At 41.1% G+C, this 17,252-nt stretch overlaps 1 protein-coding gene across 1 annotated transcript; it reads right to left on the bottom strand.

The window, feature by feature from the left end:
• Nucleotides 1-371: 371 nt before the first annotated feature.
• On the bottom strand, nt 372-7,931 carry LOC116905003 (bile acid-CoA:amino acid N-acyltransferase). The gene is made up of 3 exons (XM_032907688.1): nt 7,170-7,931; nt 4,157-4,359; nt 372-2,167 (listed from the first exon to the last, which is right to left on the bottom strand). The coding sequence occupies exons 1-3, from the start codon at nt 7,633-7,635 to the stop codon at nt 1,574-1,576; spliced, it is 1,263 nt and encodes a 420-aa protein (XP_032763579.1). The 5' UTR covers nt 7,636-7,931; the 3' UTR covers nt 372-1,573.
• Nucleotides 7,932-17,252: the final 9,321 nt, after the last annotated feature.

Genomic DNA, 17,252 nt, shown 5'->3' with positions numbered 1-17,252 from the left:
TGGGAGATATATTTGAAGGGGTTGGGAGGAGGCCTGGCAGAGAATTAAGAGAACTGGTTATTGTTCTAAAATAACTAGCTGCTTTGAACAGAACAGCATCTTATTATCTAAGGATCTATTGTATTACCTTTCAGTGATTCTGAAAAGATAAAATTAATTTTTATTTGGGAGAAAGTCCTTGGATTATAATTTAGGGGCATATACATCAGAATAAATGCCAATATGAATTCTTCTTCTTCCTATATCCCAAAACTGATGCTGGAAGCATCTGTCATTGCAATTACATGGTAATTATAATCAAATGATGTATTTTGATTGATCACATATGTATGACAAGTTCCCACTTCTATCAGTAAGAGAGGAGGGGATAATTTATTCCACCCTAAACAGATAGGCTTGTTTTTTAATTTAAGCAGAAACACTATCACAAAGCAGACAGAAGTAAAAGAGTCTAGGCAGACATTCCAGAAGTGTCTTCATGTTGCTACTGTGTTAATTCTTTACTGGGTCCCCATCATGCTTTAAAAATGATCTGAAGTGTATGTCTACATGTATGTCTTAACCCTGTAATCCACCACTTACCCTCATCTTATACCCATTGCAACTTAGTAACTCAGGAATATTTGTGCCATGATTTGACCTTTGGAGAAGACTGATGGCCATTTTGGATGCTCTAGCAATTATGCCATTATGCTGCCCATGTATTAAAAATGGTTTATATATATTTGCAAATACCGGAAAAAACTTTAGAGAAAATTACTGTTTTCCAAATGAGATTACTAAATGTAAATTTCGGTAGACATGATTAAAGTTTGACAGGAACTTACTTCCCTATTATCATAGCAGAGTGCAGCACATGGACAGGAGCCATGTATGGATGACAAGGTTGAAACTATTCACAGGATAGCACTTTACAGAAACAATTAAACAAGGATGCTCACCCCTAATCTAGAGGGCCACAGTCAGCTCCACCATGTGTGCTTCCCTTCGCTGCACCCCAGCACATCTCAGGGTGCTCCTCCTGCACAGAGAATGTGCAAATGCAGCAAATGTTTAGAGGCAAAAGTGATTGCGTTAATATTTTCTAAGTTGTTGTTTGTAAACTGGTTCGATACTCCTGCATAAGTACAAACATTCACAATGCCTTAAAACGCATGTCTCTAGATCTCCAATGACAAGAATGATCTAAGCATATTTAATGTGAGTTTTAAGAAAATAATATATAATTCTTTTCATGTCTCTTTTATAAACCAAAGTATCCTGTGGATTATCACTGATAATTTCCTTGATAATTATCATTACAGAAAGTTGCTGTGGTGTTGAACATTTTAGGAAAACCCTAAGATTTTATTTATACAGATATAGGGCTCTCACTGAGGGACATTTTATTCCATGGAAGACATATCTCCCCTTCCAAAGTCATGATGTTATCACTCTCTGTCCTCCGGCATTTTCTGGTGGTACTCTCCTTCCTCACATGATAAGAGATTAAAGACATTCCTCTATGGAAGTGAGGAGTGGAGCTGGCCAGGATATGCCCAGCTCCTCTTTCCAGTAATATAATCAAGTCCACTCATAGCTGACTGTTGAAACCTGGATTAAGATGCTGCTTGAGAAATTTCTGTATCTCCTTCCAAGAATGTTCCTGAGCGGCTGCGTGCGGGATAACCTCTCCTCCCCAACTGATGCTTGGGATTACAAAGGGTGTCCTTGAGGCTGGGCACAGTGGGGAGTAGGGGGGCTCAATCAGGTGACCTGCCCCAGGGTAAGACAGCAGAGTCCAGTTCTTCTTCCCACTTTTCATCAGCTGGGCTGTGGCTTGCTCAGCATGCACTTTGCTGTTGAGATTCTTATCATCTTCTCCCACCACGAAAAGAAAGTGTCCGTGAGCTTTTTCAATGGGAAAACAGTATTTGGTATCCTTATCTGCAGTTTCCTCAAAGGTTCGATAGAACTCTACAAGTCCCAAGGCATTGGTGGTTACAAATTCTTCACTGCAGGGTGTAGGCTGGAAGACCTTACCACGATATACATGTGGATTGCTAGAAACAAAATTAGGCCCATTTATAAGTACAGTGGCTGTTATCTGTTTTAGGTTAATAGCCATAGAAAGTCCAATCTCTGCTCCAATGCACACAGAAAGGACGCCAACCCCTGGGCCCAGGACCTGAAAACAATGAAAATGAGATTTTACTCTTCCATTGGGAAATCCACGATCTCAGAAGAACAAGAAAAAAATAACAGGCAAGTTAAAAAAAAATATCAATTAAAGAACCCACCCAAGTGCTTATACGTCAAGTAGCTAGAGTTGTGGAATATAGGATATTTATCTAATCAGGCTTTACTGCAGATAGGTTAGATTCAGCATTATGCTTGGCTCTGTGGTTAAAATGCCTTCAGAAAATACCGTGCGAGGACTAGAAACACAGGACTGTGGTGAAGCCCTTCGCTATCGTGCAGTAGGCCCCAGGTTCAATCACCACAGGGCAAATAAACAAAAGCAGCCAATGTCAATGTAATCAGGAAAATAAGCAGAGTGAAGGTGGCATTGTGAGTAACGTCAGTCAGGGAACAGGTGCTGGGTAAACTTCGTTGCAGAGGAATGGGTTTCCTCAGAGAGAGGCGAGATTGAAGGAAAGCTTGGACAGTGCCCGGAACTCGAATAGAAAGCTTCGATCTCATAAGGAAATTTCGAAAAGGAGTATCTCAGCACACTTTTTTATTGTCCATCATCAATCATGCCCAGCAAAGCAATAATATCAGGTCATCAGATGACCACCAGCCAGATGAGAGACACCTAGATAAGAATATCACACATACTATAACAATGTATTTAGATAGATGAGGTGGATCAAAGTGTCTCAGAAGAAATGGCTGTAAATTGAATTTCCGCACATTAAAAATAGGAGTTAATAAAAAATAATATGCTAAGTGAGGCATGTGTGCTAATCACCCGTGAAAGACATTTATCCATAATTTTAAGGCTAATATGACTGATTTGGTAGAGTAAAACAATGTATCTATTCTCAGGGGATGCTTTTTGATGAGTCTGAGCCTAATGTCTCTTGTTACCTATCTTTGCAAGGTCAATCTATTCTACTTACTGATTTCTTCTCTTCTCCTGCAATACAAGACAAAATCAAGCAATCAAAATCTGTGTTCTTGACCATTCTTTCCATCTTAAAATGATGATATGTTGACTTAATGCGTGAAACACAGCTGTTTTGTGCACTATAGGATGGGGCCAGCGAATTGCAGAAATATCAATGTATTCTTGATTAAGAACTCATTTCCCAGAAAAAAAAAATGGCTGATAGTTGACTAAATGCTACAATAAGATTTTTTGTTGTTGTTGTTGTTGTGTTTTGGTTCAGTTTGTTTTTCTCCCGTGGTCTAGAACTCTAGAGATAGATGGCTCAGACTCTGGTTCTGGGAAACACGTTCACAAGTTGTTTATTTACAGATGTAAATACATACAACCTCTGGAACTGTGGAGAGAGCTCCATCAGGTAAGTGCCATGCAAGTATGAAGACATATATTATATTCCAAGAACCTTTTTAAAGAAAGTCAGGTATGCTGGCTTGCTTGTAATCTCAGCCTTTTGGAGATGGATACATGAACAACTTTGGGGTTCACTGTCTACCCAGTTTATCCTGGTAGGTAATCCACAGGCTCCAGTGAGAGACCCTATTTCAACAAACAAGGTGGATGGATCCTAAAGAACAACATCTAAAGTTGAACTCTATCTCTACAAGCATGTGCACACTTGTTTACACACACACACACACACAACCACACATGAGAGATAACACATTTCCCCCATATACAGAAACCTCTACATAACAACTAAACAACTCTATTATATGCATATGCATGTATTACACAAATATAAATATACATCTCTATATACTGTGTGTGTGTTGTGTTATGTTGTGGAGAATCCCAGTCATTATTTACAAATAGTTACAAATGGAACTCCAAAACAGAAAGAATAAAAGACTACTGTTCTTTGTAGCAAAAGTACAACCCTGGTAGGATCACACTTCAAAATTAATACACTTCAAAATTAACACACTTCAAAATTAAGTTGCAGAGAACTGAAGTTAATGTAACACTTGGACAAAAATAAAATCAAACTAATGAGCTTAAAATTACCTTAGGATGTCTCAGGAGAAACTCTACACCTTCTTCAAAATACTCTAGATCTACCTTCTCCAGTCGAGAGGGCAGGTCATCATAGCCCCAATAAGCCAGAGCTAAAGTGGCAAAGCCATGACTGGCCAGGAGGCTGGCCCGGAACTCAAACAGTCCACCAGCTCCTCCAAACAAGTCAATGACCCCTGGGAAAGGACCTTCTCCTGGAAAAGAGCAACACAAAACAAGTCTCATACAAAAAGAAGGCAGGAAGCCAACTGTAGGGGCAGTTCTAATGCTGAGGCCCTTTTCCCCAATTAGTTCTTGATCTGTCAGTAAAGAAAGGCATGGGCTAATCGCCAGGTGGAAGGTACAGATGGGACTTCTGCATCCCTGGAGAAGAAAGGACAGATGCAAGAGAAGGGAGATCACCATGCTTTGGAGAGATTAGAACCAGGACCCATGCGAGGTCTTGAGAGGAGAGGTGAGCTGTAGGCTGGTGGTCAGAGAGGTTTAGCCACTAGATTATTGACCAACTAAATTTAGGGCAGGTGGGCGGTGTGGAGGTAAGAGTAATGATAAGGGCATGTTTTCCAGGGAGGAGATAGTAGTATCCAACAATTGTGCCAAGAAGGCAAGTTAAAATGAACAACTGGGGTTGGGGATTTAGCTCAGTGGTAGAGCACTTGCCTAGCAAGCGCAAGGCCCTGGGTTCGGTCCCCAGCTCCGAAAAAAAAAAAGAATCAAAAAAAAAAAATGAACAACTGTGTGTGTGTGTGTGTGTGTGTGTGTGTGTGTGTGTGTGTGTGTGTGTGTGTTTTATCTGTGGATTCAAGGGAAGCTGGGTGGGGGCTGATAGCATGACCCATTCCCAGAGCATAGGTGAGGTATTGAAAAGTTACACATAACACCAATGGGAATAGGAAGACAGGAAGAACTGAATCTTGGGATTAATGCATAACTTCTCAAATGGAACATTCAACTATTCAGCCTTGTGTCTAAAGTGAAGTGAAGACTGGTCAATATGTAGTGGGACATAACTTCTATAGATTTTATTAGAAACCACATTTAGTGATATATTTACTCCTTGAGGCCCAGAATAGGATTAATTTCTACAGGCTTTGAGAAAGAAATATCATACAAATTGTGCCAGGACTTCTTAAACCTTAAAAGGTACACAAATGAGATTTAGGACTCTAATACCATTTGACACAAGATATGCTATGTCTGTTTACATGTGCTTTTCTGTGAGAAGTGCTATAGATTGAGACCTTCAAAGGCTTACTTCAAAGGCTACCTTCAAAGGGCAACTAAGGAAAGTAGAACCTTTAAGAAGGGGACCTAGATGTAGATCTTCGTGTCTCTGAGAGTACACCCTCACAGGACCTAGTTAGACAAAGGTTCTTTCTATATAAGTGAAGTTCATGGCTCAAAGGTATCTTAGTGATTACACTGTCTAAAATGTCTTGTAACAGATACCGCTCAGTAGCTCAGTCTTGGAGCACTTGCCTTAAGTGCCTATGCCTCAAGGATAATGGCAGGCACGAGGGGGTGGGAGGAAAGGCCAAAGACCCTTCTCTGTTACACTGTGGTAACCACTCCGAAAGCAACGGATAGAATCTCCATGTGAGCAGAGGTAAATGAAAAGCTCTTTCTTTTCATTTCTTTTCCCTGCTGCTGAGGATCCAGTGAAAGAAGAGGACTGTCAGAGCATCAGTCCATACTCTGTGCAGGCAGATATTTCTAAAATAAACCAGAGTCCACCCACCTCAATTATAATAATAAATGTTTCTGTCTTGAAAATTTGATTTTAGGAGAGGAAGATTAACTATGTCCATTTAAAGATGGCTTCACATGAAAAAGCACTGAGGAGTTTTTAATGGGCTATGTGCTCTTTAGCTTGAGAAAAAAAAATGAGATGACATAATCTGCGGGAAAACTCTGCTAATTAGGGTCAAAGTCCACCATGATTGTATAGCCTCTGAGCTGGGAGCAAAACAGCAGGTTTTCTCCTTCTCTGACTTTATTTAGAGAAGTCAGGTAACATTAATTAGTTTATATGATCAATTCCCTGTCTCCTGACAAAACCTGTTCAGCCTGAACCTCAGATTCCTGAAACACTTCCCTATGCTAATGAGGTATTTCATGTACCCTAAACTCCCAACCAATGACTTTTGCCCATCCTGGATGTCCCTGCTCTCAGTTCCAGAAAATAATCGCCCTAAGTAAAGTTTATCTGTGGAGGGTCCCAGAGGACAGGAAGACCCACAACAATGTATCTCACTTTGAAAAGCACCATGTAAGTACACTAATAAAGATGCAAAGGACCTGAAATGTTTTGACACCTAATTTAACTTTTGTGACCACATATATCTCATCCTTCCTTTGGGCCCCAGAAGATCATTTGATGCTAGGGACTACACATTGAACGTCCCAGGAAATAGCAAATAACACGCCTGCTGCCAGCGTATCAGGCAGAGGTAGAAGGCCTGGACCGATATATGTTTTTAACAGGGATATGATACTAAGTAACAACAACAAAAAAAAATAAAAGTAAAAATACAAAAGCATCAAAAGCCAAAACAGGAAACACTGCTATCTCCATGGCTCGAAGCACATAGAAGTGTTCTATATTTTGATTCTTGAGTATAAAAATATTTAAGTAATCTAAACAAGCTTAAAATGAATGTCACCACAATATATCTTCTGATGATAGCTTTTGTAGAGTCTTCAGTTAGCCAGCCTTTTATGAACTAAACTTAACCTACATCCAACTCTTCAGAAACCTCACAATAGAGGGACCCCCACAAACTCTAATGGGTCATAGCCTCAGACAAGTTTCAGAATGTGGGGGTAAACTCAAATTAGAGTAGAATCCTTATTTCATTCCTATTTCTTATTTTATAATTAACCCAGCTTCTCAACAGGATAGTGAGAACTCTATATTACCCATGTCCAAGCTGAATTGCTAGAGGTGCAAGGCATCCCACACAGAGGAAACAGAAACGACACTAACCAGAGTGATTCTACTCACCTGGAGGCAGAAACAGGGCTCCCCGGATGCGGCCTTCCTTTACGTGGATCCTAGTGACACCAGGTGCCACATACCACCTTTCCAGAATCACACTATCCAAGGAGGAACTGATAACTTTGCCTTCTACTGGAAAGTATGGATGGCAAAGTTTTATGTGGACTTTGTGGGGCCTATTCATCACATCTCTTTTTACCAATCTAGTCAATAGCTTTTCAGGTTTCATGGACCAGAAAAGACCCATGGGGTGGACCCCCATATAGTCTCCTCCAAGAGAGGAATCACGTTCCAGATCTACCTCACCCACTTCACTGGCCCTGTAGAAGGCCTGAGAATGAAACAGGTTTCCCTTCTCATCTTTCATTGATGCCTGAAGGCACACCACCTGGAAGGGGGTCAGGCCTGTGACCCGGATATGCACAGGCTCATCAACAAGTGCACTGAGAGGAACAGCTGTCAGCTTGGCCATTTTCGCAGAGGAAACCTTGGACAATTCTTCAGGAATGTCTTCGCCAAAACCTCAAAATAGAAAGAAACAGAAATGAAATGAAGTTGTACTATGGTTAATGAATGACGGAAGGACCAGAGTCAGACCTCTTAGGAGTCAGTTTTAACTCTCCGCTGATTTGTTGCCAGTATTCTGTGATCATTTGGCAATGCAAGATACCTCAGAGATTTCAACAGATTTCTAGAAGCCAGAGAGCACGCTAGCAAATACAAGATGTTGAAACAGCACTCCAACTCAGCATGGATGATGTCAGGAGGGCATCTCAATCTGGTGTCAAAACTCTGGCAAAAGCAGGATTGAGATGTGAGGTTGAAAACACGCTTATTGGTTGAATATTTCCCTGTTAAGGATGAGTGGCACCACTAACTAACATCTTTCACAGGCGCTTGTGTGTTTCACCTTACAGAAAACAAATATACCTGTTGCTTTGTTTTGGGATTCATACAGTCCTAAAACCCAACAAGAAGCAGGTAAGACCTTCAAAACATACAGAAGTCTTGCTGAAATGTTCACACTTAATGTCTTGCCTTTAAATGTCAACACAAGAGTGCCCATTGCTCCTAACAACCGAAACTACGGCATCCGATTTGTGTTTATTTATCTGTTGTTTCAGTCATCTAAACTGGATCTAAAGTTTCATTTTAACTGACTTTGCTGAGAATGCCAGAGATCTAAGTGGATTGAACTCCAGCGTGTGACAAACAACTATGAGAAACATAAAGGAAAAGGAGGTATTCTTTTGACAGGTGCTGGCTGGTTTGACGGAACTCTGAGAAACTAAGAACCTGTCTCCATCTGTCCACGTCTGCAGGACATCACCAGAAGACCAAGACACAGGGCACAATCTGAGATGAAGCCACGGGAGGCTTTCAAGCCTTCAGTTAGAGCATCCTCCAGAGGATGAATGGAGGAGCAGAGAGAGGTCCCTAAGCTGAGAAAACCAGAATTATCACGGAGCCAAGCAAATTTCCTAGTGATCCTTGTTCCAGAACTCTCATCAGAAATCCTCAGTTTTAAAGTGTAACAAATTCCTGTCAAAGCCAAAGATCCTCCCAAGGGGCTCACAAATGCGGGGAATCCAGGCTTTTGATGAGAAAGGGGACTTAATCCTGCCACTAAAAAATTAGTGACATCAGTGATGCACTGAACTTAATAAGGCTGTCACAGTCCGAGACCCAACTCACACTTGACTCAGGTCACACTGATTAGCCCCAAGTCCCAACAAAACATGGTCAAAGCTCTTTTTACTAAATTTATTGTGTGGGGGGGTGAGTGTGTGTATGTATGTGTGTATATGCAAGTCTATGTGCATTTGTATGTTCATGTGCATGTGCGTGTGTGTGTGTGTGTGTGTGTGTGTGTGTGTGTGTGTGTGTGTGTGAGAGAGAGAGAGAGAGAGAGAGTGTTTCTGTGACAGCCGATGAGAGTTGTCTTTCCCCTTCAATCACATAGCCCCCAGAGATAGAACTCAGCTTGTCAGACTGGGCCACAAGTGCTTCTACCCAACGAGCAATATCACTGCCCTCCCCCTTTCAGATATTGCTTTTATACAACACACCCAGGATCTATTTTTTATTATGATACATAAAATTTATTTAAAATTCATGAATTCAAGAGAAAAGAATCACTATATTAGAAAGAGAAGCATCCCAGATGTTGGAATTACCAGACAGCAAATATAAAGGCACCAGTCATAAGGACAGCTCAGAGTAAACCAGGAAGAGAAAAATCAAGATGAAAGATTAAAGGACTTGAGACATGGGAAAATGTTCAAACATTTATGGTTCAATATACTGAGTAAATTCTCTAATAATTGGCACCTTGGAAAGATGAGTTAGAGATAGGCACAGGGGAAATACTTATAAAAACTAGGGCTGAATTTCCCCTCAATTCACCAAAAAGCACCAGGTTACAGTCACAGAAGTATAACAAATATGGGGACAAACCCAGCTGAAATTCCAGCTCTCATTATAATCGAACTGTTAACACACAACAAATTTTAATGTAGCCAGAGAAAAATGGGCATGTTACAGAGGAAACTGACAAACATAAAATAACACTTGGCTTTATCATAAAGACAATGCACAAATCAGGAGGCAAAAATCCCTCACTCACGGTGCTCAAAAGAGAAAAATAAATAATTAAAATGAAATGTTTAAAATTCCTTACCCAAGAAATATCCACATCAAAAATGGAGAAAAAAAAAGAAATTTCAATGGGGAAGAGGAGAAAATACATTTTCGGTAAACAATACTTCAAGAAATGATGAAAGGCAAAAGCACATTTATTATCTGGGTAAATATAAAAGCCCTTTTCAAAATTTCATCACTTACATAGATACATTATATGAACTTAAAAATAGTTAAAAGTCTATAGCCCGTTCAAAATAAAAGTAACTGTGGTATGAGGTTTATCTATGAAATATGACAATTAGGTGGAAATGTTGTAAATACAGAATTCTTATATCCCTGTTTTTCAAGTAAGATTTTCTGCAGGTAGATAGCGATAACTTCAAGTACTTATCAAGAGTACATCGAGCTAAGAGATAAAAGATATGAAAGCTACTAGGTGTCAGAGCAATTCATTAAAGGAGCAAGCTGCAAAGAAAAGAGTCCAGCTAGCTAATAATCACTTACCGCAGTTCGACAGCAACCCTGTGAAATGCAGAGTGCTCTGGATAAGGAGGCCCTGTAGGTTAGCACAGATGCACAGGACTTCCCAATCAAGGTTCTGACAACTTTGTGGATAAGATAAGAGTTTTGAAAACTGCAGACTACCCAGTTAAGGCTGGGGGAAAAGTCTTAGTATTTCCCTCCTCAACCAGGCATAAGTAGGCTGAACCAAGAGAGGTGATTAAGATCTTGGAATTTGGACTTTGGATAAATGCCTGAAATAAAGATATCTAAAAATAAAAGCATCAGAGCTGCCAATGTGGAAAAGTCCTAACAAACAGCCTTTCACAGAAACTCTCCTCTGAAACCCTGTCCTTTGCTGGAGTGTGGCCGAGAGCTCCTGTGTACCCAGCACTAGGGAGACTGAGGCAGGACGGAAGTTAAAAACCAGCCTGGGCTACATAGGGAGACCCTGTGTCAGGAAAACAAAAGAGCAAAACAACAACAAAAAGCGACTGTCTCTGTGACACAGCGTGTGTTGTTTCAAATGGAAGTCTCGAAGGCAAGGGAATAAAATCATCCGGGATTCACTCTTGCACACGTTCTGTTCTCAACGCTGGCCCAGAGCTGGGGACACCACTTCCAGGGTATGGGAGCCTCCTTGTGGTCTTTCTGGAAGAGCCTGTTTGGGTTTTCCACGCCATAGCTGGAACGTCAAGAGATAGACAGCTGAAAGCTATAACCTCAGCCATTTTATGTTTGTCAAGAAGGCATAAGCCCCCGTTAGATTCAAATGGGAGGGGGGAGCAGAGACTTCTTTTGACAGTGAGTTAAATAGCAATATGGGTAAGGGGGAGGGTATGGGATATACGCATGCACTTCTGTTTCAATTTTACTGCCATCTGCAATCTTTTGGGAATAAAATCTGCCACAGCAGGAGTAGGGGGATAAGGGAGCAAATGATAAATCAAAGGAGTAGAAAACGAATACCAAGATGGGGAATTTCAACATAACCATATTTCAGACTGCATTATGGGACTGAAGAGACAGCTCTGTAGTCAGGAACACTGGCTGTTCTACCAGGGGAAGAAGACTCCTAGCACTCACATCATGACTCATAACTGTCCATAACTCCAGTTTCCAGTATTCTGATGCCCTTTTCTGGCCTCTGCAGCACATAGGTGGCACATGGGCATACAGGCAGGTAAAACACCCACATACATAAAATAAAAACAGAAATGAGAGAAAATGGAGGGATGGTTGAAGAGAGGTGAGGTGGCTATTCTTGGTTGTCAACCTGACTGTATCTGGAATGTACGAGGGACAGTTATATCATGCTAGGTGTAATTAAGACCTGGTTAAATATACAATGTGTTTATGATTGTAGATGGGATACTTACATTATGTTTAGGTGTTCTTGTGATCTGGTTATTGCTATCATTTTGAAATTAAGCATGGCATAAGGAAATATGATTGTGTGTCAAGTTGAAAGGGGGTAGACTTGTAGTGGCGATTCTTGTTAACTTGATTGCTTTGGCATAAGCTACAATCCAGAAATGGAGGGCTTACCTGTGAGAGGTTGTGGGGGTTTGTTGTTGTTGTTGTTGTTGTTGTTGTTGTTTGGTTTTTTGTTTGTTTGTTTGTTTTCTTTTGAAGTGAATGAACAGTTCCAGTCCAGACCTTTGAGGCAGGAAGACACACACATTTGACCTGGCTCTTGAGGACGGAATACACACCCTTAATCTGGGGCACACCTTCTGTAGGAAGCCTATACAAGGACATAGAAGAAGGAAGCTTTTGCTCTTTGCTTGCTTGCCCTTTCCTTGATAGTACATCCATTCCTTGACGGGTATTAGAACCTACTTCTTCAGGATTCTAGCACATACTGAAGGCCAGGTGAGACATTCAGCCTGTAGAGTGAGAAACTACTGAATTCTTGAACTTTCCATCACAGCCAGCCACTGTTAGCTTACCTGAACTGCAGCCTGTAATATCATTCTGTAAATTCTGTTACTCTAGAGAACACAAATACAGGTGAGCTTGTTTTGTGCTTTATCCAGGCTTCCCCCCAAAGCTCATTTTGACATAACAGCAGCAAATAATTTATTTTGAGGGGTTAAAAGATATACAGTGGGGCTAGAGAGATTGCTCAATGGTTAAGAACAGTGATTGCTCTTCCCCAGGTCCTGAGTTCAATTCCCAGCAACCACATGGTGGCTCACACCCATCAGTAATGGGATACAACGCCCTCTTCTGGTGTGTCTGAAGACAATTACAGTGTACTTATATATAATAAATGAAACTTTTTTTTTCTTTTTCTTTTTTTCGGACTGGAAACCAAACCCAGGGCCTTATGCTTGCTAGGCAAGCGCTCTACCACTGAGCTAAATCCCCAACCCCGAAACTTTTGTTTAAAAAAAGATAATACAATGAATGGTTGTCTGGGGTGGTTCCTTACACACACACACACACACAGACACAGACACACACACACACACACACACACAAAGGTGGGGCACATAGATATGAATAAATGTGAATTATCGGTCACTAGAAAGATGTGCTGAGGATAAGAATCTGTATTTGTCTCATTATAATCTCCCAGAATTTGAAGACTTATGATCATGTAGGAATGAAGAATTCAGTGAGGAGTGGAATCTGTATCTCCAAGTCTGTCAAATTGATCTGTAAGAATTTCTCCAGTGAGGCAAAGTTTAGAAGAGAGGCAGAAGGAACACCCATTCAGAGTCTGCCCCACATGTGTCCCATACATAGACAGCTACCAAACTAGATAAGATGGATGAAGCAAAGAAGTGCAGACCGACAGGAACCGGATATAGATCTCTCCTGAGGGACACAGCCAGAATACAGCAAATTCATAGGAGAATGCCAGCAGCAAACCACTGAACTGACAACAGGACCCCCATTGAAGGACTCAGAGAAAGAACCGGAAGAGCTTGAAGGGGCTCGAGACCCCATATGAACAACAATGCCAAGCAACCAGAGCTTCCAGGGACTAAGCCACTACCCAAAGTCTATACATGGACTGACCCTGGGCTCAAACCTCATAGGTAGCAATGAATGGCCCAGTAAGAGCACCAGTGGAAGGGGAAGCCCTTGGTCCTGCCAAGACTGAACCCCCAGTGAATGTGATTGTTGGGGGGCAGGCAGTAATGGGGGGAGGATGGGGAGGGGAACACCCATATAGAAGGGGAGGGGGAAGGGTTAGAGGGGTGTTGGCCCAGAAACCGGGAAAGGGAATAACAATCGAAATGTAAATAAGAAATACCCAAGTTAAAAAAGATGAAAAAAAAAATAATTTCTCCAGTGAGTCGCTGAAGATTAGGCACAGTCCTGTTCCAAACCATAGAATTTCTTCCTGCGTTAACATCAGGCTCTTCCTAGATTTCACTTGTCAACTAGTATCCAAGCAGAAAAACTGATTCTAGTTGTTTTAACTTTTTTTAATACCTATTCTTATTCTACCAATGGTTGATTATAGTTCACTACCAGGAAGTATTCCCAAATTGCATAGTCATAAGTTTTCCATTTCATGAAGTATTTTTAGAGTGTAATTTTAGCATATCAAACTCCTAGCCTTAAAAGAAAATCATCTTTTAAATGAAGCATAAATAATGCAGGTTAGTTAGTGTTCCAGACTAGAGGGGTTTGTCTGCCATGTTCTAGGAAAGTGCTCAAAAGAGGGAGAACTATTCTTAGAGATTAGGACTGCATGAAGGAGAATGAAGTGATTTCTGGTAGTCTTTTGTGTCTCTCAGAAACATCTTGGTGAGCTCAGGTTCCCAGTAACATCCCTTCTAAGCAAAATTTGACAGAAAAGGACACTGTACTACTAGCACTTGTGGGAACTTCATAACTCTCTAAGTTCGTGGAAAGAGCAAAAGGAGTATTTGTCCTTGTGAGGTACCAAGTGCCAAAAACTAGAGAAAAAAAAATCTGATTTTTATTTTCAATCTAGGAGTTGTGATTTTTTAACATATTTCCAATCCACTCAGGGCGGACAGCTTTGATAACAAACCAGCTTAGATTTCCTTTCCCACTTGCAGCTGCTTTTCCAGCAGGAAAAGGATACATTCTCAGTTGTTCTAAGATCAAAGCCTCAAATGCTCTTGATGACACATTTTACTTTGGGTTACAGAGCAAACAGCGTAACCCCTGCCCCCTATCCTCGTCCCAGCTCTGGCTACATATTAACTTACGTTGTAGGGAACCTAGAGCCCTTCTTTTCTTCCTTCCTGTTTTGCTTTAGGAGGTTTTTAGTTTTTAAATATGTTTTATGCAATATATTACTATATATATGTGCATACATATGTAATATGTGTACATGCACACTGGCACATGCACATGTACCATATAGTCCATATAAGGGTCAGAGAACAATGACCTAAAGTTCTCAGGCTTGGTGACTGGTGCCTTTACCTACTGAACCTTCTCCTTGACCTCTTGTTTGTTTAAAACTCCACTGCCACTATTTGGGTTTATTTGATCACTAACTTAAAAAAAAAACAAAAGTCAATACAGGACTCTGAACTTGCAAACATTTCTCTCCAGGCCTGTGTTCAATAATATAAATCTAAAATAATAAGAGCACACTACAGGCTGGAGCAATGACTCCGTGATTGAGTGTTTGCTGTACAATCAGGAAGACTACAGTTTGGATTCCAGCACCAATATAACAAGCTGGTCTTCCTGCAAATACAACTTTAGATCTGGAGGATCTGATGTCCTCCTTTAGTATCAAAGGTACACGCATCTGCACATCTGTCCGCACAGATGATGTGAGCTGAGTTGTCTCAATAAATGTACTATATTGAAATCAGGCTATTTTCTGTCTGCAGTGAAATGAGAAATGACAGAATACCCAGGATTGTTCCACTACCGCCAGATCTGTTTCCATACATGTGTGTTCAACCTGTAGCCACAAGCTGCACTCATCCCAGGATAGCTATGAATGGAACCCAATGTGTCTGTAGATGATCAAAAGGTTGGACTATCCTGATTTAAAGCTAAGAGGATCTCGTGTGAATTTGGAAACGTGTTATCACAGGAGTTTTAAGAGAAACCAGGGCTGGAGAGATGGCTCAATCAATAAAGCACTCCCCACTCAAATTGTGAGAACCTGAGTTCCACCACTACCTATGTAGAAGCGGGATGAAACATGATTCTCTGTACATATGGGCAAGCACACCCACATACATGAACACGTGTCTGTAGAATAAAAATAAGAGTCATTTTTTTCTTTTGGAAATATATTGGAATGTTACATTATTATCTGTATCTTCTCCTCATTTTTTTTTTCTATTTTTCAGATCTGGGGACCGAACCCAGGGCCTCACGCTTGCTAGGCAAGTGTTCTACCACTGAGCTAAATCCCCAACCCCTTCTCCTCATTTTTTTATGTATCTTCTATTTCTAAAGTGTGGTTACTACAGAAATTATAAAATTTCCATGGTGAAACAAAATCCAGCAAGAGAGGGAGTCTCTTATGCTGCTTGAAGCTTGAAACATAAAGTTTATGTAAGACCATTTATCTTGAATTGCTAGTGATTTTATTAGATTTTACCAAACATACATTGAGCTCATGGGTTCAATTATGTAAAATTAGACAGCTTATGCCTTTTACATTTCATGACTTTTTTTAAAATATAAAGGTTCTGTGTATGTCCGGGTGCCTCAGTAAACAAACCTGTTCCCTTCAGAACTGTAAGGTCACTATCCTGATACAGTGTATTGAGCTGTCGCCCTCTAGAGTTACTGACAGATATGCAGCTTAGCTGTGTTTTACAGCCGGGTACTTGGCTACCTCTTAATGCTATTTCATGACCCTAGGACTGCATTACTTCTGAGTATTATAAAGATGCAGACGTTTACAATTACTCCAGACATTAACAACATCTCCAAATGACTCATTTCCATATAAATTTTGAACAGCATTGCTGTTACAAGAGTAGCTTCTGAACAATACAAATAGTGACTTTTGCAGTCACTTGTCCAGTCGTAGCCAAAAGTGTTTCTTTTTTTTTCGGAGCTGGGTACCGAACCCAGGGCCTTGCGCTTGCTAGGCAAGCGCTCTACCACTGAGCTAAATCCCCAATCCCAAGTGTTTCTTTCCATACTGGCTTCCCACCCCTTTACTTCCAGTATGCTCTTATTTGGGAGACAAGATAACCCAATTCTGCATGTAAAATCTACATGTATTTGTTGTGGCAAATTCCCCAACCCAAATAAGCCCGTGAAAAGATAACACAACTCAATTAATAGGAGTACAAGCTGTGCGCCTAGATTGGGCAGATCCGCCACTGCACTACTCTGTTCCCCAGCTACGAGATCCCTTAGAACTTGCAGTTCTCCGGGCCATGTGCTTCAGCTCCATCTTCCTTCCACCTCCTCCTTCTCTCTTCTGTCCTCCCCCCAACTCTTCAGCTCCTCCTTCCCTTCCCCTGCCCAACCACTGGCTCTTGCCTTTATTTTACAAGTTAAAATGGGGAGAGAGTTCTGATGAAGTCACCTGAATAGTGTTTCACTCCTCATCCTAGGCAGCCCCTCTTGGGGAAGCGTAATTAGCATCAAATACAAACAGCATCAGGGCAACCCACATGTTCCCACGCTGAATCTCCTCATACAAACAGGGGTTGCCTCAGGCACTGAGACTTCAGACCATAATGTAATGAATGGCATTGATATGTACCTGCTATTAGACACTGTGACTCTCTCTTAGACGCCGACAGTGTGGTTATGCACAGCGAGGCCAGAACAGTTCTCTCTACTGATTTCCACCTAGGTATCCACCTTGACAAAATGTATCTCACTGAATGGGAACCTCACTTTTCTTGACTACCTGTGTCTACTCCCCAATGCAGGAGGCACAGGTACATGTGGTCAAACAGCCTTTTACATGGGTACTGGGGATCTGAACTTGGGTCCTCAGGCTTACAGGTCAAGCAC

This window comes from Rattus rattus, chromosome 7, assembly GCF_011064425.1.
Source record: "Rattus rattus isolate New Zealand chromosome 7, Rrattus_CSIRO_v1, whole genome shotgun sequence".
NCBI lineage: Eukaryota > Metazoa > Chordata > Mammalia > Rodentia > Muridae > Rattus > Rattus rattus.
This window is presented reverse-complemented; position numbering and strand designations above follow the sequence as displayed.